This window comes from Colias croceus, chromosome 27 (genome assembly GCF_905220415.1).
Source record: "Colias croceus chromosome 27, ilColCroc2.1".
NCBI classification, from domain to species: domain Eukaryota; kingdom Metazoa; phylum Arthropoda; class Insecta; order Lepidoptera; family Pieridae; genus Colias; species Colias croceus.
The window spans coordinates 3750058-3775125 of NC_059563.1; the positions used below are offsets into that span (position 1 = coordinate 3750058).

The following is a 25068-nucleotide window of genomic DNA, read 5'->3' on the forward strand; positions in this document are numbered from 1 at the left end:
GGCGTAAATCACACTCGTCGGATAAGTAAGACCCCTCTAGACCGCCATCCTGTCACAAATGACCCGAAATTTTGTGTCAGTATCTCCCGGCCTAACATGTGCAATGTGTAAATGTGTTGACGTTCCAGCTCTTCTTAATATACTTATATATTCATCTGGTGCCGTATTATAACCCTCTTATTTCTAGACAGATTACGCCATGAATTGAATTGACTGGCAAATTCATATAATGATCGCAATAACCAGCGATGGTTAATTATTAGTTCAGGATACATCGCCCATTTTTGCAAGTGACTACTATCAAGCTTATTTTCCGTTTGTAGCTTTATTTTGATGAGACGCCCAATAATTTCGTGTACGAAAGTCTCGATTGTGGTAGCTAACAGAGATAACAAGGATAAAAATTTTTGATTTGATGGTTCTCAAATATTTATTACTAACTGAATTTTTTTTTTGTTCAATCTCAAGATAATTACCTAAATTATTCGAAAAAATATTTGTCCTACAAAATCTATGGTTGGTTCAAAGAGTCCCCCTTTCCAAAGTGTATCGATAACGAGGTCATCACAAATGATTACTAACAAGCTGATTTTTTTGTTTTCACTTAGTTAATGTTTATATATTTCAACAGACATATTGTCCTACAAATTGCGTAATAAATATTTGAGAACCATCAAATCAAAAAATTTTATCCTTGTTATCTCTGTTAGCTACCACAATCGAGAGTTTCGTACACGAAATTATTCGGTGTCTCATCAAAATAAAGCTACAAACGGAAAATCAGCTTGATAGTAGTCACTTGCAAAAATGGGCGATGTATCCTGAACTATATGGTATTATATGAATTTGCCAGTCAGTTTAATTCACGGCGTAAACTGACTGGGAAAGAGGTCACAAAATGGCACCTGTGCTTACCTTCTATAGTTAATTTTACGTTGAAGCGTTTGGTAGCGTGACTTCAAAGGCATACTTAATAGTTTAATATTTGTCTACAGATTCCTCCTTATTTAAGCATTATATTTGCTACAAAAATAAAAAATGCTAAATTAAATCTCTTCAAAATATTTTTTGTTCAACAATTATCATATTATCATGAAGCTCAAATGAAGACATTACGAAACTGTGACGTCATCACGAGGAATTCAATCAAGCATGTAGTTTAATGACATGAGCATACTTTTAACTATTCTCGTCACTTCGTCAGTTGATTCAGACCCGGGAATTGGCAATGCTCTTTCTTATTTATAGATATGGTAGTTAAATAAACAATTATGTTATTGAGAGGTAAATTTTGCTACATTTAAAACTATTAGGTACTTGAAATCGATTATTTTTATCAAAAGTAATATTGTTAGGTTTTTGTGCGTAGCGTAATAATATCTGGTACTATACTTTTTATCTAAGAAATCAATTCTCAAGTCAAGTAACTAAGCTTTTACACAATTTTTTTTCATTATTGAAAAATTAGTGACTATTGTTGCTCTTTATTAGCTCATTGACACAATATTAATAAATGGTAAAAATTAGATGTCTAGTAAAACATAATTACTGACAATCATAATAATAATTAACACGGCCAAAGTCGGCAGTTATTTCCTTCAATGCGCAGATATCGCGATTAACAAATCTCCTCTATTTCTGGCCAAAGTAACACACAATCCCTTGAGATTATACTCCAGTAACACACTTCACTTAACCCTAGTAACACACATTCTCAATTAGGACAAGCACAGAGTAAAAATAATAGTATGGTCCTTCAAGCCGGAAGTAGAAGGCAATACAAGTGCTCTCGCGCTCATACTCATGGTGGTGTAATTTTTGTGTTTAGGGAATGTTTGGTCATTGCAATTTGTCTGACTGATTAAATATAACATTGTAATAGTTATCTTAATCTATGTATTTAATATAAAAATGAATCCCAAAATGTGTTGGTAAGCGCATAACTTTAGAACAGCTGAACCGATTTCTTTAATTCTTTTTTTATTATATTCCTTGAAGTACGAGGATGGTTCTTATGTAGAGAAAACGTGAATATGTACCACGGGCGAAGCCGGGGCAGACCGCTAGTAACATATAAAAAAATCAAACATTTAAAATTAAGTTCATTTATTAGAGCTTTTTTTAGTTTTGGCTCAGGTGGCGCAGGTGTCACCGGTAGAGCTCCACTAACATTCAGATAATAAAAAGTACACTAGAGATTACTGTGAACCGAAACTTATATGCTTTAGAAAATAAGTTGTGTCTTACGGCCCTGGGATCTTACTCTAATACACATACATCCATCCTCACAAACTTTTGCATTTATAATATTAGTAGGATAAATAGTGTGTAATATATTTTATTACTTACACACACATATTTATTACTTACTCATCTGCTTCAAAGTCAACGCTATGTATTTATATCTATGTACCTTCTACGCATTATAACATAAAAGCTATTGCTAAAGGAAATTGAAAGACTTGAAAGGAATTTTCACGCTTTTCCCTTCAATGGCGGAAAATTGGCTTCCCTTTCAATGCTTCGATTACGACTCTAATGAAAGTTTTTCAATTTCTACTAGATTTATTGAAACATTTTTTTTCTATTTACAATCTTTAAAAATGTCATTAGCTAATTATTATTGACCTTTGCGACGGTCTGTAACTGTATAATAAAGTCTACAGCATGATGACATAGTATATCCACAAATTCAAAGGTTTTTGTAAAATTAAATAAAATTAACTGCGTTAAAAACAACCGACTTCAAAAACGGAAAAGTAAAAAATAAAAAAGATTTGATATTATTAATTGCTACATATTATTTAGATGTGCTATTTATTAAATAGGTTTGATGTCGGTGCACGGGCTTAATACTAAGTGCTTAGTGTTTGGCACCGACTTCAAACCTATTTAATAAATAGCACATCTAAATAATATGTAGCAATTAATAATATCAAATCTTTTTTATTTTTTACTTTTCCGTTTTTGAAGTCGGTTGTTTTTAACGCAGTTAATTTTATTTAATACTTTTTAGTGTAATTTTCATCACGAATCAAACGAGCCCAAACTCGATAAAGTTGAGTCAATATCGCGGGTCTCAAACCATAGGGGCGTATATGCAAAAATGCGATTTTTCGTTTTTAATGCCATTGGATTCTACTTTAAGCAATACATAACCTCAATTTTTCTCATAATTTAATACCGATTACTTTTTGTATAAAACGCAAAATATTATTTGCCGTAAGCTAGACAGTCTACAATTATTGTTAGGCCATATAGCCGTATAATAGACGTAAGAGCAATATTATTGCTTATTGAGGCAGTTTTGACGTGCCTTATAGACGTATGCACATACGACTGTTTGTTTTATTTTAACCTGAAATCATTGTGTCGAGCTATATAGACGTAAGCGCATACGACCATCAATGTCAACATGATCCTGGGGATATTTAGTCATCACTGTGGACGTATGCACATACGTCTACATATTTAAGTATTGCTGTCTCAAGATTTCGTCACTAGGAGGACGTCACAGAGCAAGTTGGTGGACGTATCATCATGTCAACAACACGGAAACACGATTATTCTGCAGTGAGATGCCAAAGCGAGTAGATGTAATTCTAATGCTTGGAATAACTTTAGTGAATTTACTATATATTATATATCTTAATATATATAAATCTCGTGTCACAATGTTTGTCTTCAATGGACTCCTAAACCACTTAACCGATTATAATAAAATTCGCACACCATGTGCTGTTCGATCCAACTTGAGAGACAGGATAGTTTAAATTTCAAATCGTTTTAGAGAAAGCGGGCGAAGCCGCGGGCGGTAAGCTAGTTATTTTATAAAGAACATTGCATGGAGAATAATAAGGTTCCTATCTGCTAGATTTCATATACAAGCCGAGGATAGACCAATGTTGGTTTCTTAAGTTTGAGCAGTTACCCGAAGAAGAACAGAAAGAAAAACAGGAGTATGAAGAACATGTTAATAGGAAAGAATATGCCAAAGAAGAAAAGAAGAAGATAAATTAAAGGCAATGGTTGACTCTACTCTCTGTACCTTTGATTTCGAAGCAGTATTATACTGTCCATTAGTTTTGGGTAAACCTATCTTTTATAAAAGGAAATTGGGCTTTATGAATTTCACAATACATAATGCAGTGAGCAAACAGGGCTACTGGTACTTTTGGCCAGAGTACGAGAGAAACAGAGGGGCAAATGAAGTCTCAACATGTTTGTATACTTATATCACCAAGCTTACCAATGTGGAACACCTGATTCTTTATTCTGATTGCTGCCCAGGACAAAATCGAAATTCAGTGGTGGCTTCAATGCTAAGATATGTAATGATGTCTCCAGCAAATCATGTTAAAATTAGATTATCAAATTGGCCGGTATATTTTTTTTATGTATGTACACCGATTACTCCGAGGTTTCTGGACCGATCTATGTGATTCTTTTTTTGTTTGATTTGTAATGGTGTCGAATTGGTCTCATAAAAAAATTATTCGGAGAGGCCTAGCAGTTTTTATTTTATGAGCATTTTTGTCTGATCTCGATGACTTAATTGAAATCTAGCAAGTAACTTTGATACACTTCCCGGTAACCGATTAAGCTGAAATTTTGTATACGTATGTAAATTGGATAACGATGAAACATCATCATGACATAGAGCTGATTTGATGATGGAATCGGAAGGTGGCCATAGGAACTCAGTAATATATTGACTCAACTTTATCGAGTTTGGGCTTGTTTGATTCGTGTTGAAAAATACACTATAAAGTATTAAATAAAAATAACTACGTTAAAAACAACCGACTTCAATAACTTTTTTATCAATAATTATTTTTTACTTTTCCGTTACATATTGAAGTCGGTTGTTTTTAACGTAGTTATAAATGTTTGTGACTTTAGTCATTTAAAGTAGGTAAGTAACTATGTTCAGATTTATAAATAATTTTTTTATATGCTTATTTTTATTTTCACACAGAAAATATTGTGTAATTACTTCCATTTGTTTTTTTTTTGTCTAAATTGTAGAATAAAACTGGTTTATACCTCTACTTTGAATTCAAACGCCTCTCAATATAAATGCCAAGCCAAACAGGCGTAAGAATTTTAAAAACCGCGAAAATAACGTTAATTTCGATGGGTTCTCATTCCTAAATTACAATATTTTGAGTCACCGACTAGGTAAAAATAAATATAAGTATAAATATTAATAATTTAAGGAGAAGGGTTTTACGTCCATAAATTCCATACATTTATGGGGGAAATTTGACGGAGTTTTGCCGTCTATTCGTCATGGCAAATAGACGTATCAGCTAAAAACTAGTGTTACAGAGGGAATATCTTAAAACCAAGCATTCCATATTAACTGCAGTGTAAATATATAGCTACATGCAAAAACACAACAAGGTGGTTCAATCACAAAAAAAGTTATTAAGTTTTTTGTCTCTCCTGAAAAGTAGGGGTTTTGTGGATACGCCCCTATGGTTTGAGACCCGCGATATATTACTGAGTTCCTATGGCCACCTTCCGATTCCATCATCAAATCAGCTCTATGTCATGATAATGTTTCATCGCTATCCAATTTACACACTTATACAAAATTTCAACTCAATCGGTTACCGGGAAGTGAATCAAAGTTACTTGCTACATTCCAATTAAGTCATCGAGTACAGACAAAAATGCTCATAAAATAAAAACTACTGGGCCTAGCCGAATAAAATTTTTATGGGACCAATTCGACACCATCCCGCATCGAACAAAAAAAGAATCACGTAAATCGGTTCAGAAACCTCGGAGTAATCGGTGTACATACATAAAAAAAAAAAAAAAAATATATACCGGCCGAATTGATAACCTCCTCCTTTTTTTTGAAGTCGGTTAAATAGCCTAGCCTTGGTCAATCGCTGACTTATTACTCAAATTTAACTACATAGAATAAGCTACTCTAATTAAATAATAACCAAGCATTACAGTCTATAGAATTTCTGCTGCTACTTTATTAGATATAATTACATAATTAGACCAAAAGACCTCTCTATACGTAACAAATAGGTAGTTGATTAGACTATTATGTTTCAACCAAAATCAAAGAAGGAAGACGTTCTTAAAGTTAACTGCTTTTTTGGTGTGGAAAAAAATTTTTGTAGATTTTTCTTGGTTGTCAGAACTTACCGTCTTGGTGCGATTGCTTACGGAACATTATTCATTTTTTGAATGGATTTAAAAATTAAATACAGATTTAACGTAAATTAAAAACATTTGCCTATACTATCAAAGTCGATTAAAATCTTAAATAATCTCTGAAAATCTCTCCTAGACAACATAATCTTTACTTCTCTTGACATACCTACTATATACACTATACCGACTTAGATATGATTTTGCTGTTTTGAATAATTGAAATTTGGCATCAGCTGCAAGGAATGAGCAAGGAATTGACTCATAAATATTTGTATGTGTTTATGTAATAATTTACCCACCCTTTTGGCTAGGTGATCTCCATATAATTTAAATACATATATCATCTGTTTACTGTACCTTTCTGTTTATTTATAGGTGGTTACATTTAAATTAATATTACATTTATATACATTAGGATTATAAGCTCCATTATAAGTTCCATAATAATTTTATTTGTAAGGTATATCACACAAATTTTTTTCTTACCTGCTTTTCAATCTTCTTGGCTAATCTTCTCTAGAGGACGACATAATTCTTGAGTTACATAGTTCTTAAGTGACACAAAGTTTATGTTTCTTGAAAAAAAAAATACATCAATATATTATATCAAAGCATAAATATTCTGTTTGATGTTATTGTTATTCCCAAAAAAATCACGTCTCTCGCTCTACCCACATCTTTAATAGTAGGTCGAAAAAAAGGTTTTAAATTCTGGAAAGTTTCCTAATATTTTCTTCAATGATGTCCCTTTTCACAGGTGATATTCATTTCATGTTCATTGAGATTATCTATGTGTGTGTAAAATTACCAATAAGATATAAAAATACTAGCTTACCGCCCGCGGCTTCGACCGCTTTGTGTAAAACCTAATAAATTATACATATATACTAAAATCTTCCTCTTGAATCACTCTATCTATTGAAAAACCGCATCAAAATCCGTTGCGTAGTTTTAAAGATTTAAGCATACAAAGGAACATAGGGATAGAGAAAGTGACTTTGTTTTATAGGTACTATGTAGTGATGATGTATCACGAAACTACAAGAAGTCAGAGTCGCTATTTGAAATTTGTTACTCTTTCTTTACATAAATATATTTGTTTAATCTTTATCAACAAGACCTAAACTAGTATCAAAGTATTAATTAATATTTCCTACAGGAAGATATGGTGTGCCTGTCTTGCACGGCCACCGGTGAGAGGGTCTGCCTGGCAGCCGAGGGGTTCGGTAACCGGCACTGTTTCTTGGAGAACATCGCTGATAAGAACATACCGCCCGATCTATCACAGTGTGTTTTTGTTATTGAACAGGTATGTTTATTGTTTATTTATAAATTTATATACTACGATCGAAAAGGTCAACTCAATAAAAATGTTGCAAATAGAGGTATATAGTAAAGCATTTTTGGAGAGCAGATGAAATTGTGTGGTTAAGCTATTTAACAAAAGAATCTTCTCTAATGTAAAAGTAGTAATGCGAAGGGGCACACGTTATAGCAAAGGTTAAAACGAAAATTTCAAGTCTAGATAGAAGCATTCTCGTCATTTTATAGTTGACTAGAAGTGCCGCGCGCTTTCACCCGCATGGCTCTGCTCCTGTTGGTCTTAAAGGGCTGATAGACGTACAAACTTTAAAGTCGCGGTTTTAAAGTTCGCGTACTTACTCGGCTCGACGTCGGTGACACACGTAGAGCTTGGTCAGTAGCTTCTCGCGTGTCACCGATGTCGAATGTCTCTATGTCATCAACAGAGGGAATTTTATGTTATTCAGGAACACAGTTCAGGAATTAAATACAGACATTTTTAATTTAATAACCAGCTCTTATTTTTAAGTAAATAGCATTCTAACAAAATAAATGTTCAAAAATTGAAAGATATTTTCTTTTTTACTATTATATTTTGAGGGTACTTTACAAAAAAGAGCGTGTGCGCCGAGCCCACGCGTCAGGAGTGAAACTTCCTTGGCGTGATTCAAAGATACCTTCGCCAATATTCAATTATATTATATTCATTCATATTATTTATATTAAATTATTTTCATAAAATAAAACTAAAAGAGAAAACGAAATCAGAAAAAGTGGGTGAAAAACTGGCTTAAAAAAAGAGAGCGTTTATCCCACGTAACTTTGGTGAAGGAGCTACGATGTAGAAGGAAGACTCGCGTAATAATTTAAGGATGCCTGAGCCATTATATGATGAACTTTTGCACTTAGTAACACCTATTATATCTAGACAGGCTAGGCTCGTGGCTCGCGGCTCGCGGCTCGCGGCTCGCGGCGGTGACAGACGTGCGAGCCAAGGCGGGCTTCGAGTAAAATTTCAAACATGTTGGATCGTCAACGAACTTACTCGACGGTTTTTAAGTACGCGTACTTGGGGTGACACACGAGCGAAAAAGGTCGTCGAGCCACAAGTTCGCGTACTTACTCGTACGTCTGTCACCCCTTTTAGCGTGATTATATAATATAGCCTATAGCCATAAGAATTTATCAAATCGGACTAGTAGTTCCCGAGATGAGCGCGTTCAAACAAACAAACTCTTCAGCTTTATAATATTTGTATAGATTAAAACAGCAACTCATTAGATATAATTTGGATATAAAAGTAGAATATGATTAAAAGTAATAACATACCTTAATGTGCTGCCACACGGTTTAATTTCCCTCGATGAAGGTAAGATCTAAAACATGAAGACTGCGTGTATAGTGTGCATTGCAACCTATAAACATACTATCAAAAAACCCTGTTATGTAAAGGGATTGTCCCTTTACATAACAGGGTTTTTATAAGAATTCTTTATTTACTAGTAAAAATAACTCGGGTACAATGACCTTCAAGTCATCGATAGCCTCCTGTCCTCGTCCTCCATCTAGAAAATTCGATCGGCCGAAGGTTTCATTAATATTCTGTAATATAGTACCTAATACATAAATATCTTTTATATATTTGAGTAATTAAAACTTCAATAACGATTTGTTTATTTACCCAATTATAGTTTGTAGCTAGACAAACACATTACTCCATTTAGCCTTAATAAACATTGAAGTTATGTGCTAAACCAGTATATTATGTTAGACTAGATTATACATTTTATGTTCCCTAAAAGATAAGATTGCCTTTCTTTAGAACAAGGATTAAATAAAGAGCTTTTTTGTCGCTCAATGTGAATTGTTGGATTAGCTTTGTAGTTAGGTCCATTTATTTGCCACTTGAAAAGGGTACTTATTTATTCTTTCTTCGTGATGAAAGAAACATCTGAAAGAAAAATAATACGACACCTTAAAATTGTTAAATAATTTTCTAAAAGATGAATTAATATAAATGGGATAGTTTGCACGGTTGACATTATACGAATTATCATGAGTTCAGTTAAGACGTCTTTAATTAAATCGGGCACTTTTTTTGGATTTAAGCAGTAATACAGAATTATAAAGTATTTGCCACAGTTAAGATTTGGTGGCTCAGTGGTGAGACCTCGGACTTCGAATCGATAAGTCCGGGGTTCGAGACCAGGCGAGCGCGCAGGAATTAAATTGATTTTTCAATTTATCTGCGCATGTTGTAACATCACCACTGCTCGAACGGTGAAGGAAAACATCGTGAGGAAACCGACATGTCGAAGAATTAAAAAGTTCGACGACATGTGTCATCCGCCAACACGCACTTGGCCAGCGCGGTGGATTATGGCCTGTACCCTCATAGGAGGCCCGTGTCCCAGCAGTGGGAACGTATATGGGCTGATGATGATTATGATGAAGATTATGTAAAGCCTTTTTAAGTCGCTGTTCTTCATTTGTTAGAAAACATTATTACTTCCTACATTTTATTTAATTTATTTCTATTTCCTAGGCTTTATCAGTAAGAGCTCTCCAAGAATTAGTAACAGCTGCTGGTTCAGAGACCGTAAGTATTACACAAATATACATTATTATTTAATAATAATTATGTGTTTAACAATTATCTACATTACTTAGACAAATGTTTCACCTTTTATTATTTCAAATCTCTTCAAGAGATACACTTGTGCGGAAAATTCTTTGGTGTTTATTTATTTATTTAATTGAATGATGTGTGGTAGATATTAAAAAAGAAATAAAAATAATACATCAAACATTTATCAAGAAATCTAAAGGGGATGGATTTATCGCTAAAAGCGATTTCTACCAGCAACAACAACTTTCTACTTTGTAAAAACAAATTAGTTTTCACTTAATTTTGTATATAATAAGATAAACACTAAAGAATTTATCCAAAAGTCAATATAATTCTTTCAAAAATTCAAATTCTGATTAAGGATTGCATTCTTTATTATTGTAACATGTAATATATGTTTTCATTTGTAATTAATTTTCCCGTTTTACGTATTGCTTTCGTGTTTAAATTTTCCAGGGCAAAGAAAACTTGTTAGTGAGTATACGAAACAAGCGCGAACGCGGTAAAACATTAGTCGTGACGATTATATCATTGACAGTTAAAATTTTATAAATTCAAATAAATAAATAATTTATATATATATCTGTTCATTTATTGTTATTAGGAAGATCACAAAAAGTATCTAAACATTTTTATTGCATGATCGATTTCGTCGGATAGTAGATTTACTATCAGGCGAGGCATTTCATCCCAATTTTGACATTTAATAATAATGTCATATAAGCTTCTATTTACAATTTTAATGTAGGACAATTTAAACAAAATAAAATCCCTAATTTAGGACATGATTGTTATTTTTAATAGGTTATAATATGTATATGTAAATTGGGTAATTTGTTATAATACCCAATCAATGAACAGATCTATGAACTTATGCAATATATTAATATGCAAGTTTAAAACTTTTAACTCATTTTAATAAAAATCTCAGATAAAATAAATGTAAAAAGTAAATAAAAATTTAAAAAGCAAATGATATTTCCGTCACGACTGTACTTGCATGACTCATCACTGATTTTATTGGCAAATAGTTATTTCAAAATCTTTTGTACAATATTAGTCTAATAATAATCACGATTTATTTTGGCACATCATATTAATTTTATTCATGGCGCTTTTCAAAATTTAATTATCAAGCGTTTTATTAATTTTCATGGTAATTAGTAGAAGTAATATAATAATCCGTAGAGTTTGTATTGCTCGTAAACATTTTAAATCATTTATCTTCTATATCGAGTTTCATATAAAAAAGAGCGTAGGTATGTGCCGAGCACACGTGTCAGAAGTGACACGTCTTTGAAAAGATTCAAAGATACCAAAATCGTCGCCTTACTCGCCTTACTCCATGACGTTTTTTTCATGACGCGACCTTGAAATTTTAACTCTCAACGCACCTAAAGAAGTTTCACTTCAAAAAATACAATACGTTCAATATACTTAATTATAGTTATTTCTTTACTATTTCAATTAGATATGGTAGATCAAATTTGAGTAATCTTCCCCTCGACGAAATTAAAACAAAATGCTTCACTTTCCAACACAGGACATACCTAGCTATTCGTTCAATCTATCTGAGAAGTGAGATTCCATTTGTAGTTGCATCCGGGTAAACATCCGTTTAACATCAGCTCTAATGGAAGCTGAAAGCTGTGTCACAGATTAAATACCAGCATAGATGCTAACATTTATGAATGTAAATTTAGTTTGAATAATTTATTCAAATAACATTATTATTATTCAATTTAAATTCCAATTTATGTATTGCTTTTAGCGATTGCCCGCGTGGTGTATAAGATTTCGTGGTAAATTTTCATCCCCTATTTTATTTATCTTGGGGGGAAAATCAGTCAGTCAGTCCTTTGCGTTTTATAATATTACTAGTGGTCCGCCCCGGCTTCGCCCGTGGTACCTACATGTTTAAACTATCTTATCTCTCAAGTTGGATCGAACTGCACATGGTGTGCGAATTTTATTATAATCGTTTAAGTGGTTTAGGAGTCCATTGAGGACAAACATTGTGACACGAGATTTATATATATTAAGATACCAGTCGTATTATGTATCGACTACACTGAAATACCTTTTTATTTTTGAATTCTTTTTTTCACGTTAATTCAATTTCAAACATTGATGAGGGCAAAACATGCAATACCTAGTCATTATTTCATATTATAACTTTTAGTTTTTTGACTGATTTGTAATAGACCATTCATAATAAGTTCGTTCGGCATTTTTAACGGTTTGTAATATTATTATAATATGAATAATAAATAAATATTATCATTTTTTGCGGTAAGACAACCTTATTTTTTATTTATATTTTGCCTTATTTTGTCTACAAATTATTGGAAAATTTTGTTACTGAGATGAATGGTTGTTAAGAAAATCGGACAGTGTGAAATAAGGAACGCTCCCAGTGTTAGTTATTTACATTTTATAAAGATGGAACTAAGAATATTTTCTCAAATTATTAGCCTAAGATATTGTTTACACTTTTTTTTATACATCTGTTGTTTATACAAATGTTATACGTAAAACTTTCTTATAAACATAAAATAATTGTTTTCATCTAAATTCTTTGATCACGGATTTGCATGTTACCATTATGATTTTATTAACAAACACATTAATTAATATTTTGAATATCATCATATCGTATTCATGAGCCATCGTATTCTACACTTTCTGACTTTTTACTGCACAATTTACTATAACTTTAACAATAATTATTCAAAAATTAACGAATTTATTTTCTGAATCAATTTTGTTAAGTTTATGAATTTTTATTTGATAGACTGTAGTTGTAAAGTAATTTTTATCTTCTAATAGTTTTTGTTTATTTACCTTATTATTGATAAGTTCTATGTTTTATATTAATTATTTTTTACAGGGAAAAGGCACAGGCTCAGGTCATAGAACATTGCTTTATGGTAATGCCATTTTGCTGCGCCATCTTAACAGTGACATGGTAAGTTTGTAATGATGCAATTTGCTTTATATATTACTAGCTTTCCGCCCGCGGCTTCGCCCGCGTTTTCAAAGAAAAACCCGTTCCCGTAGGATTTCCGGGATAAAACCTATCCTATGTCCTTTCTCGGGTATAAAAATATCTCTATACCAAATTTCATGCAAATTGGTTCAGTAGTTAAGGCGTGATTGAGTAACAGACAGACAGAGTTACTTTCCCATTTATAATATTATATATAGTATGGATGCTTTATTGTGAACTTTTCCAACACATATATGATATATACTAAATAAATACTAGTTACTGCCTGTGATTCTGTCCACGACCCATGCTATACTTATTTCAATATCATTTACATTGGAAAGAACTCTTAATTTTTAAAATGCTGTTAAAATTAACCATTTCATCGATAAATGCGTACAAATAAACTGTTTCCCTTCTCGTGGAATTCTTGAAAAATATATTTTACCCTGGTACATTTAAGATAACGTATATTTTTGTTAATTTCTAAGTCGAAAATGGTATTAAAAAAGCGACAAAGCTTAAACTATAGGTAATCGTATTCTCGCGCCCTTGAAATAGTTTTAAAATTCAATATTGAACGCGCCGCATTGCGCTTTAGAATAAGTTATAGAGGTAGGTGCTTGGTTAGCTACTCTTACTAGTGTTTAAGTGAAATTATATTTTAGGAAAGACAGGAGATTATGTACCTAGAGGTAGACTCTATTTTACAATAAACATGATGCGTAATGCTTAGGCGTAGTTAGGCGTAATGTAACTCGGTAAAAAAAGCTTTTATAATAAAGTCAAGTCAAATATTTTACGTCAATCAAAGCAAAATAAATGGAAACTATTTGAAAACTATGTAGCATAATGACTACTCTTGTGACTACTAAATATTTTTGTTTTTTATAAAATAGGTTCTGTAATTGAGGTTTCAGACAAAAATATTCTTCTTACGAACCTTTTTTTCCTTAGTAGGTACTGTAGGTATTTATATCAGTTTATAAAATTAATGTATGGCACAAACCATCCTTTCATCGGTAATTCATAATTGTATTTGATTAATAGTTCACTCGCATCGGTCTTTTTAATTTACATAATGATCGTAATTTCCCAGGGGCATGCTTTTACGTGGCTATTTAAAATCAAATACATGCTTTTTATTCTTGGGCTTGAAACGTTTTCTTTATAATTATAACAATTACTTAAAGTGGAATACGATCAAATTATTATTTTAAGCATAGCAGAGATAGCCTTTTAAAGAGATTAGGATTTAGGACTGTTATTAATTGACAAACGATGACATTTTAAAAGAAAGGAATACAATATCATACAGAAAAACAAGGCATAAATTCAGAAATTAAACAATATTGGTCTTACCACAAAACAATATAATATATTATACACAGTCAAACTTTAAACCAGGGATCTGTCTTTATATATGTGAAATACAACAAGACCCGCGCTTATAGTTTTACTGACTACATTTTTTTGTGGTTACACAGTAAAACTCTACTTACACACAGTAATTAAACCTTATTCTCTTAGTAGGTAATCGCAGGCGGTCTAAACGCAAATTAACGATAACGTAATACATATCTATATTCTTTATTAAAATACTTACGAATAAATACTTTTCAGTACTTAGCCTGTCTCTCCACGTCATCTTCACAAGATAAGCTAGCCTTTGACGTGGGTCTGCAAGAGCATTCGCAGGGCGAAGCGTGCTGGTGGACCCTGCATCCAGCTAGCAAACAGAGGTATACATGAAAAAGTGTATTGAAAATATGTATTTTTTTATTAGTTATTAGTAAAAAAAATAATTATTTAGGTGGTGTATAGATATAGGTGTATACTCCGCTGTCTTTTATGACATGCTCTAAGTTCTAAGTAGGTAGCGGCCCTCTTTTGACTTACCTATTCATATACCATGCTGGAATAACATGCTTAACCCTTAGCAGGTATCGTGGGTCAAATTTGACCCAGAAGCGAACTTTTTCGGTTATAATTCTTTAAATATTTATGCAACGACTGTGCGCTTCTAAGTATTCTCAGTGCGTCGCTAGCTGCAGCGGGGGGTGGATGTGCAGAACTGTGACTATCTTAGGAGCGGAGGTAAGTAGCTTTCTGGGTCAAGTTCGACCCACGACACCAAATAAGTAACTTTTTTCACTGAGTGTAATTACTTACTTTTTTGGTTTTATTGTTTATTTGTACTACATTGGAGGGCTTTTTGAACGACAGACAAATCGAGGAGTCGATGAACGACTTAAGTGATGATTTGGAATTGAAAAATGAAAGAATACCAAATGTAAACCAACTTTGTGACGACGAAATCATCAGCGATCGAGACAATCCCTAATCTGTTAGTTGCTTAGAAGACAGTGTATTTGGAGTAAATTCTGACGACAGTGAAAACGAAGAGGAGATACGAGAATAATAGAAAATATACGAGGAACGAAAATACGAGAGATGAGAGTGAAGAAGATGAGGATGATAGTTGATGATAGAAGTCATTTTGGTTTTGGTTGTCATTTTTTTTATTTTATGCTGATTTCAGAAGCACTTTGTTTTTTTGTTATAATAAAGATATGAGAAGTGCCATAAATATATTTTAGTTAAAGTTTTTCTAACATTTCTATTTTTTTTTTATGTTTTAAGTTCACATTAACCAAAAAGTGCCAACAAATAAGGTTATTTTACAAATGCGTGTAAAAGATGATATTTTTTTGTATTCTAAAATTAAATAAAGTTAATTTTATAAAAAAATATATTTTATTTCTTATCTAACCATATTTTATACAAATAATAAAAAAATCTACGTTCTACAACAGATTGTTTGGTATGGGTAGAATTTGACCCACGATACCGGTAGTGTTGCCAAAAAAGGCGATACCAGCTAAGGGTTAAGTACTAAGTAGTATTTTATCAAACAAATTTGGGAGGTAGGTACCTACTTAGGTTTAATTAATGTACCTATTCCAAATTAAATAAATATATCATTAATAGGGCAATTAACTGTAAGAAATTTAAAAATAAGATTAAATAACATCTAAAATAATAAATGTTCTATTTCTTCAGATCTGAGGGTGAAAAGGTCCGTGTCGGTGATGACTTGATCCTTGTATCAGTTGCCACTGAAAGATACTTGGTAAGTTTAATTTTAAATGTAAAATAACTTTGAAACTGTTTCCTTTAAAAATATACATTTACTGCTATTCTAAAATATAGGTTTTTTACATTAATGGCTTTTTTGACATCAAATGGCTCTTTCTTTTATGCGAACTTTTATACCTCTAGTGGGACTTACAAAAATGCTATTTATATAAAGGTGTGCGTAAAACGGATATCCGTTATTGCCCATAAAGAAAATACATACGTCTGTATAAAATGCATCCATGAAGGAAATATCATCTACATAATATAACGCAATCACAAATGTAAAAAAGTTTTATTTCTTTGATTTGCTTAGTTAATTTCCTATCTCTATGAATACACAATAAGATGGTTAAGGACGCTATAACGTATTTTTACAAAAACACGCTGTTTTTCGGTACCATTTTAACTTAAAGCAATTACACGTGAGAACATAGTAATATCTTAATTTAAAGATAATATATTCAGCTCTACGTTCATCTTATAAAAATTGTACGACGTCATACAAAATTGTCGCTGAAATACGTTTTTTCCATCACAATAAACGCATAAAATGCAAAAAAATGGGGTCTAAACCGGTACCATTTTAGGAAAATTAAGAGCCTAATCTATCTTCTTAACTATATCTTATTGAGGGATAATATATAGTCCTTTATATATGGTGTAATTTTTATGAATCTAAATCAAAATTTTATTTCAATAATGAGCTAAATTAAATATACTTGTCGATTTCTTCATACATTTTGTTCTCGCGGTTCGTCAGACCGCGCCACAGAGTACTTTTATATATATAGGTATAGAGGCTTTACTCGGCGGGTTCAGGAGGAAAGTGATTGACAGCGCCATCTGTATCTACAAACTTGCAACTTTCCTGCGATGTATATAACTATAGATCTACTATCATTCCTGCTTTGAGCCTTGTTTGTACTAAGTTTTGTTAATTTATTTATTAATCCCGTAATTTACTCATAGTCAATGGAGAATACGTTTACTAAATTGACTGAGTAAATTACCTAACGGATTAATAAATAAATTAACAAAACTCAACTGTATTCAAATTAGGATGCAGAAAATAAAACCATATATTATGATAATCAAAATAGTTTATTTCTCACCACAAACAGTTACATGATTAAAACTAATTAAAAATTTTGGATACAATTTTGGTCATACATTAATCTTATGTTTTATCTTGCCAACTTAACTTAGAATGATAAGTTGACATGGGACGAATACTAGCGTCCTATGTCAACTCATCATAGAATATTAATTAAGACTCCGAAAAATTCTCCCACCTTTGAAATTTAGCATTTATGATGAAATTAGGTGCAGATTACAAGAAGTTAGTAGTAAAAAAAGATCACACTGAAACACGTTCTGTTTAAATTATGTACGAATGTATCATTTCGAAAGGAATCTCACAATTTTTCGATTTCAGAGAAACTTCCAAATTTCATTTATGCGTTATTACTTTTACTGAACAATAAGGTCTGCTAATTATTGTTATTAATTGTATTTTAATATCCTGATTACATAGCTTTGTTTATTATTAATGCATTCTTGATAATTCTCTTTTATATAAAATAAGACTGATAGTTCAGTAGAAGTTACAGCGTGAAAGTGAAATTAGAATTTCATTGTCTACAATTTAAAAGAGTTGGATTCATATAAATAACTATACTAAGTAGGTAGTACATTCGTATATAATTATACAGAAAGTATAATTATATACGAATCACTGTGAGGATTTTTCAACAATCAGTAACAAACAACTTAAAAAATAACTAACAACTAATAAAGAAATGGTAATAATATCCCCTAATTTTATCAATGCCAAATTACATAGGCGGGAGGGTTTTGGTAACTTAAGCCCCGTTGATTGGACTATTTAGGCTGGTTTTAGAGTCATGCTGATGGTCCACAGTGACAAGCCAGTACGCTCAGCGCTGGCGACCGATCGATGTCATTCTCAAATATTCAAAGCCATAGCTCTATACATGTATGTCGGAGAGGCCACCGGATGGCGAGTGGTTATCTCGACCATGGAGATGATCTAGTACAAATCCCCCTCATATCAACTGAATTAACTCCAAGTGGACTTTGTCGATGATACGGAAATTGAAGCAACTCATGGGATGCGAACAGATGGTAATGCGTTTGCTTGAAAGGTACCTTAATTATGTTTTTTATTACATATACTGGCCGTTTACACACTAGCGAAGGAAAACAAAGAGTTGTGTTCAAAATTGGTAAGTTCACTTGAGGTTGATACGAGGGAGATCCGTACCATTACAAAATCTACATTACTCTTATCTTCTTCTTGAAGTGATAGTGGTCCTGAAACAAACACAATAGGAAAATTGTTATAAATGAATTTTATGTTGCTGCTTGCTGTTGCATGAAATAAATTTGCATTAAATTAAATATATATCTGCTCTTAAAATAATTCTTAGAGCAGTTTGAAAATTAAAAATGCTTTCCTGTAAACATCAACTTTTCTGTCAGTTTGTGTGTAGGGACCGATATATATATAACAGGCATTTATCCTTTAAATGCCAATTTATAGAAAAACTTATTCAGATAGTTACTTTAAATCAAAATTGAAGTGTATGGCTAAGAAATACATATTTTTTTGCATGTATTGCTTTTGCTTGGCTAACTAGGTAGCCAGGAACTGATAGCATGGGCTTAAACCAAGTTATTACCAGCTGGGTTAAAAGTTGTAGAGGTTATAGTAAAACAAAACATGCAAAAATAATATATGCACTTACGAATACATAGTATTACTTTGGCTGAGCATTATTTCAGTCACTGTAGCAGTTCTGGTCAAATTACAAGTGTAAAATAGACATGCTAAGTAACATTATCTCCTTAAATCTTCTTGAAGTGTTGACACATCAGTTATAATGTTATAAAACATTGTGTAACATGACAATATTTTGTTACAATTTACATACTTTTGAAGATTTTCTCACAAAACAACTTGAAACTTTCAGACAACAAGTGTTATGAAACATTCTATAAGATTATAGAATGTTTCATTTTCATTACACAACTGCTGTGTTAGCACCTTTATGTGAAGTTTAGGTGTAGGTACTGACCTTTTGAAGTAGAAGGTAAATTTTCAACTTCCCTCAATGGTTTTCTATCAGTGCAGATAAATTTTGATAAAGGTCCTGCAAAAATAATATAGACAATTTTAATAAGTTCAAAATCTCGTTTTGTTTCTACCAAAGTGTAGAAACGAAAGAAACAACCTCTCTGTTGTAAAAAATAATGTTGAATAACACATTGAATTAATTCAAGAACAAACTGAATAATATCTCTAAATCCTAAGGGTAATAAATATTATCTTCCATTCCAAATTCTAATTCAAATTTCCTGAAATGAACAGGTTAATTCTGATGAAACTTTCTAAATTATAGTAATGTTTTACTAGATACAATACATGCAACATTTATTTTCAATTTAATGTTATATTATGACAATAACATAAGGTGCCATAATTATTATGACACATTAAAAGCCTATAGCTACTAAAATATATACTTAGCTACTATAGATTTAATAGACAATTATATAGCTACATAGTTTACCAACCTGGCATATGTAATGTTGGAACAGCTATGTTAGAAATTTTGTTGTAACGGCAACAATATTTCTCTTCGAAATGAGCATGACAAACTCGACGAAGTTTATAAATATTTTCATTGCTCAGACTCAAAATTTCTCCTCCAATAGCATGAACCCATGTTCGGAAACGAGCAATGTCCTTATCAGGGTTTGGAAACCAATGAAGAACTCTGTAAGAGCCTGCAAAAAAGGAGTTTAAGCATTACATTTATAGAAAAAAAACTTGTGACAGACCTATGATATAGAATTACTTCAATTATTATTTTTAAGAGCATCTTCTCCATTATATTTATCTTTAAGACAGTTTAAATGCATAGAGACTATTTGTGTACTTTTCATTATATTATGTTGCAGGCATATTTCTATGTACATACCCCACTTTCTTAATAAACCCCCTTTCTTAATAAAAAATAATGACGTCCAGAGAAGTTTCAAGCTCATGTAATGCAAAAATAATAATACATGAGCTTGAAACAAATATTTATAAGAGCCCTTGGTCAGTGGGTTGTTATGCTCGTCAGGGCCACACCTCATGTTCACATTGTGGAATGCAATAAATGTATTGAGTATTGAAATAAGCCTGTCTGTACGCGCATTACTTTCAAAAGGCCATGTTTTACTTTCAAATTGCACCAGTGCAAAGACAGGGCGTATGAACTGGTTTGGTATCAGGTTTGAAACAGTCTGGTTACGTACCTTCGACTTCCACACACTGAGGAACACAACAACGTTTACTAGACATGGTAATGTCACTTAGAAGCACTATAGTCTCAGAGTCTCTATCTCGAAAAATACTAGAACAAACACTCGACGCTAATCGTGAGGAGCAAGGGCTCAACTCAACGAATTCACGGAGAAGCACTAGTTTGATGAAAACACTCGACGTAAACCCAAGGAGCAGTGGCTCAACTTGAAGAATTACGGAGATTCGGAGAAGCACTAGGTTATAAATTGATGAATTTATCAACAAAAACAACCGGCACTAACGACAGACAGACCGCCATTGATTGTTGACAGCTTGTTTCATTACTGCAAGTAAAAAGTACAAAATAACTACTACGACGCGAATTTTGTTAATTATTTAGATCAAGTTTTTACTGTTTTAAATTAAATTAAAATTATGGCAGTTTTTATAATTTATTTGTTTAAACTATATCTCAAAATATATACAATGATGATAACATAAAACTACTAAAATTTTTTTTTTTTTTTGAATGGTAACATTTAGCATCCACCATACGGATTATAATGATTCAAGAATAAAATGGTCACTTCGTCACTACAGCTGTAATGAACTAAAACCGTACTTTCAACTTAGTCGGCTAACAGCAACAAGCGCCATCTGTATCTACAAACCGGAAATACATGGTTTTATAATACAACAAAATTAAAAAGGCATTCACTGTAGGACTTGTCACTAGATGACGGTGCTCTTTCAATTTGGTATCATTACTTTCGCCCAGTTGCACGGTAAAATGTTCTAAGATTGCACAGCCTGGACCGCGCTCAGAAGCGCTCTTGGAAGGACGGGTGTATCGCTCCTCGTGCCAAAAATAAAAACGAAATAAAAAAGAATATTGTGCGTGCACTGTCGTTTTCGTGATTTGAAATATTTGATACTTTTTATGAGTAAACTGTATAAGTTTCATATTCCAATTATTTGTAATTTAAAATTATGTTTTTAAAATTACCTTGCCTGAGATCCTCTTTTTTATGGGTTGTTGAATAGATTGGTGGGGTAAAACAATTCAAGATGGCGTCGATGAAAATTTGGCTTTTTTTCGTGATGGGTGTCATTTTCATAGTTTTTGGGGTAGCTATTACCGAATATGAGGTCAAAACTGAAATCCAAGATGGCGCCGACGAAAATTTTACATCTTTTCGTCATGGGTGTCATTTTCATGGTTTTTGGGGTAGCTATTAACGAATATGAGGTCAAAACTATAATCCAAGATGGCGCCGACAAAAATTTTACAACTTTTCGTCATGGGTGTCATTTTCATGGTTTTTGGGGTAGCTATTAACCAATATGAGGTCAAAACTGAAATCCAAGATGGCGCCGACGAAAATTTTACATCTTTTCGTCATGGGTGTCATTTTCATGGTTTTTGGGGTAGCTATTAACGAATATGAGGTCAAAACTGAAATCCAAGATGGCGCCGACGAAAATTTTACATCTTTTCGTCATGGGTGTCATTTTCATGGTTTTTGGGGTAGCTATTAACGAATATGAGGTCAAAACTATAATCCAAGATGGCGCCGACAAAAATTTTACATCTTTTCGTCATGGGTGTCATTTTCATGGTTTTTGGGGTAGCTATTAACGAATATGAGGTCAAAACTATAATTCAAGATGGCGCCGACGAAAATTTTACATCTTTTCGTCATGGGTGTCATTTTCATGGTTTTTGGGGTAGCTTTTATCGAATATGAGGTCAAAACTATAATCCAAGATGGCGCCGACAAAAATTTTACATCTTTTCGTCATGGGTGTCATTTTCATGGTTTTTGGGGTAGCTATTAACGAATATGAGGTCAAAACTATAATCCAAGATGGCGCCGACGAAAATTTTACATCTTTTCGTCATGGGTGTCATTTTCATGGTTTTTGGGGTAGCTTTTATCGAATATGAGGTCAAAACTATAATCCAAGATGGCGCCGACGAAAAATTTGACATCTTTTCATCATGGGTGTCATTTTCATGGTTTTTGGGATAGCTATTAACGAATATGAGGTCAAAACTATAATCCAAGATGGCGCTGACGAAAATTTGACATTTTTCGTGATGGGTGTCATTTTCATGGTTTTTGGGGTAGCTATTAACGAATATGAGGTCAAAACTAAAATCCAAGATGGTCGTCGAATTTCAAGATCGCGTCATGGTAATACTGTCGCGTTATGGAGCAAGGCGGCGATTTTGGTATCTATGAATCTCGCCAAAGAAGTTTCTCTCCTGACACGTTTTCTCGGCACACACGTTCTTTTTTATTTTATTCTCTTCGTTTAAATGTTTTAGATAAACTTTATTTTAAATAAAGTTTAGCGAATATATTTAAAGAATATATTTAAAGTTACTAATATCTGTCAGAATATTAACATGATTGCCACAGAGTTGCGTTTTATATTAAATTTCTAAATATGCATTTCAATGTTCTTTAAAATTGTTTTTTTAAGACTTTCTACAAAACTGTGGTTGTTAACGTTTTTGTTATTTTATTTAAGTTTACTTTAAAGGAGTAAGAAAAATATACCTAATTATCGACGGTTACATTGGGGATTTGGTAATAGCTGTCTCAAAAACCTTGAAAATGACACCCATGCCGAAAAGATGTAAAGTTTCGTCGACACCATCTTGGATTTTAGTTTTGACCTCATATTGGTTAATAGATACCCCAAAAACCATGAAAATGACACCCATGACGAAAATATGTAAAATTTTCGTCGGCGCCATCTTGGATTTTAGTTTTGACCTCATATTCGTTAATAGCTACCCCAATAACCATGAAAATGACACCCGTGACGAAATGATGTAAAATTTTCGTCGGCGCCATCTTGGATTTTAGTTTTGACCTCATATTCGTTAATAGCTACCCCTATAACCATGAAAATGACACCCATGAAGAAAATATATAATATTTTTGTCGGCGCCATCTTGGATTTTAGTTTTGACCTCATATTGGTTAATAGCTACCCCAAAAACCATGAAAATGACACCCGTGACGAAATGATGTCAAATTGTCGTCGGCGCCATTTTGGATTTTAGATTTGACCTCATATTGATTAATACTTATTTAATAGCTACTCCAAGTTCCAACTCCTTGAAAATGACACCCATGACGAAAAGATTTCAAATTTTCGTCGGTGCCATCTTGGATTTTAGTTTTGACCTCATATTGGTTAATAGCTACCCCAAAAACCACCCACATTTGCAAATGTGTTTGCTACTTAGGAAAAGTTCATATTTAAAGATATAGGTAATGTGAATGTGTGGTAACGAATTTAATTTATTTCATTCCGACTGTTTCTCGGAATAACATACATTTACTAAGAATTGCTTACAATGCCGGGTTTAATATATTGCCGGTAACATATAATATTATGTATGATAATAATTCTTAAAAAAGTATTTTATACATTTCTTAAAAAGCTTCGATATTGTATACAATAATACAATTCATATTCAAATTGTTGTAAAATAGTCACACTTTTTTAAGTTGGTTGAATACACTAAAATACTTATAAGGATCGTACCTAGAGTTTGGCTAACGAAAGATGAGACTGGCTTTTTATTTCGAAAATTTATATGGCAACACTTATAATTACGTAATTGTCATTAAAACCTCAGTTGTTGATGTGTCAAAGTGAAAATTATTTCCGCGTTTTTAGTGATTTCTAATTGAAAACGAGACGAAAACATTGAAATGCGACTTAAAAAAGGTTCTTTTTACTATGATTAGTAAATTTGAAAAGAAACAAGTTGAAAGAGATGTAGTTTTCAAGGAAAAATAAGAGTGTTTACGTGAAATATCTCAATGCATTGTTAAGTGTGACTTTGATATTTTGATACTATTCATTTTGATTGCATTGTTTAATATTTATTATTTTGCAGGTAACATGGATGATACCAATAGTCCAGTTATAAACTATTCATGCAACAATAAAAAAAATTGAATGATCTGTTTCGTTCAAAATGTTTAAAGACACAAAATCAGTATCTTGACGAGATTTCTTCTATGACCGGACCATGTTATTCGTGTTGAAGATAGTATAAAAATCGAAATGGAATAACTGCAGAAATGGAAGGGTTCATAATAAGAGTCAGAGATAATGATAGTGATTCTTACTATTCACTCGCGGTTGAATTTTTAGATTTAATATGATTATATTGATTAAACAAACTTTAATTGTATTTTTATTGTTTTTTCTTGCTTTCATTCGGAGTTCTTTTTTGTCTATCTGTATCACTTAACTGTACTAAGTATATTACATATAACAATATTATAAAGATGAAGAGTTTATTGTTTTTTTTTTTGCTCGTAAGAGAAAATAATAAATAAAAGTATTAAAACTATATTTCCAACTATAACCTAAGTTGCCATATGTTTATTTTTTGAATTTGCCGCCTTTTTCCAGTCTCATCTTTCGTTAGCCAGACAATACTAATAATAGTAACAAAATGAATTTTTAAAGTTCCCA

At 32.2% G+C, this 25068-nt stretch overlaps 2 protein-coding genes across 2 annotated transcripts in view; one reads left to right on the plus strand and one right to left on the minus strand.

Annotated features, from left to right (window-relative positions):
* The window catches only part of LOC123703719 (ryanodine receptor), a 154039-nt gene that overhangs the window by 27510 nt on the left and 101461 nt on the right, over positions 1–25068 (plus strand). The window contains 5 exon segments of the mRNA XM_045651812.1: positions 7340–7489; positions 10028–10081; positions 13002–13079; positions 14724–14842; positions 16164–16233. Coding sequence (XP_045507768.1) covers positions 7340–7489; positions 10028–10081; positions 13002–13079; positions 14724–14842; positions 16164–16233 — 471 coding nt within the window.
* Positions 18628–21363, minus strand: LOC123703718. Its single transcript, XM_045651811.1, has 3 exons — positions 20568–21363; positions 19839–20051; positions 18628–19414 (listed from the first exon to the last, which is right to left on the minus strand). Exons 1-3 carry the CDS (start codon positions 20611–20613, stop codon positions 19311–19313), a joined length of 363 nt encoding a protein of 120 aa, XP_045507767.1. The 5' UTR covers positions 20614–21363; the 3' UTR covers positions 18628–19310.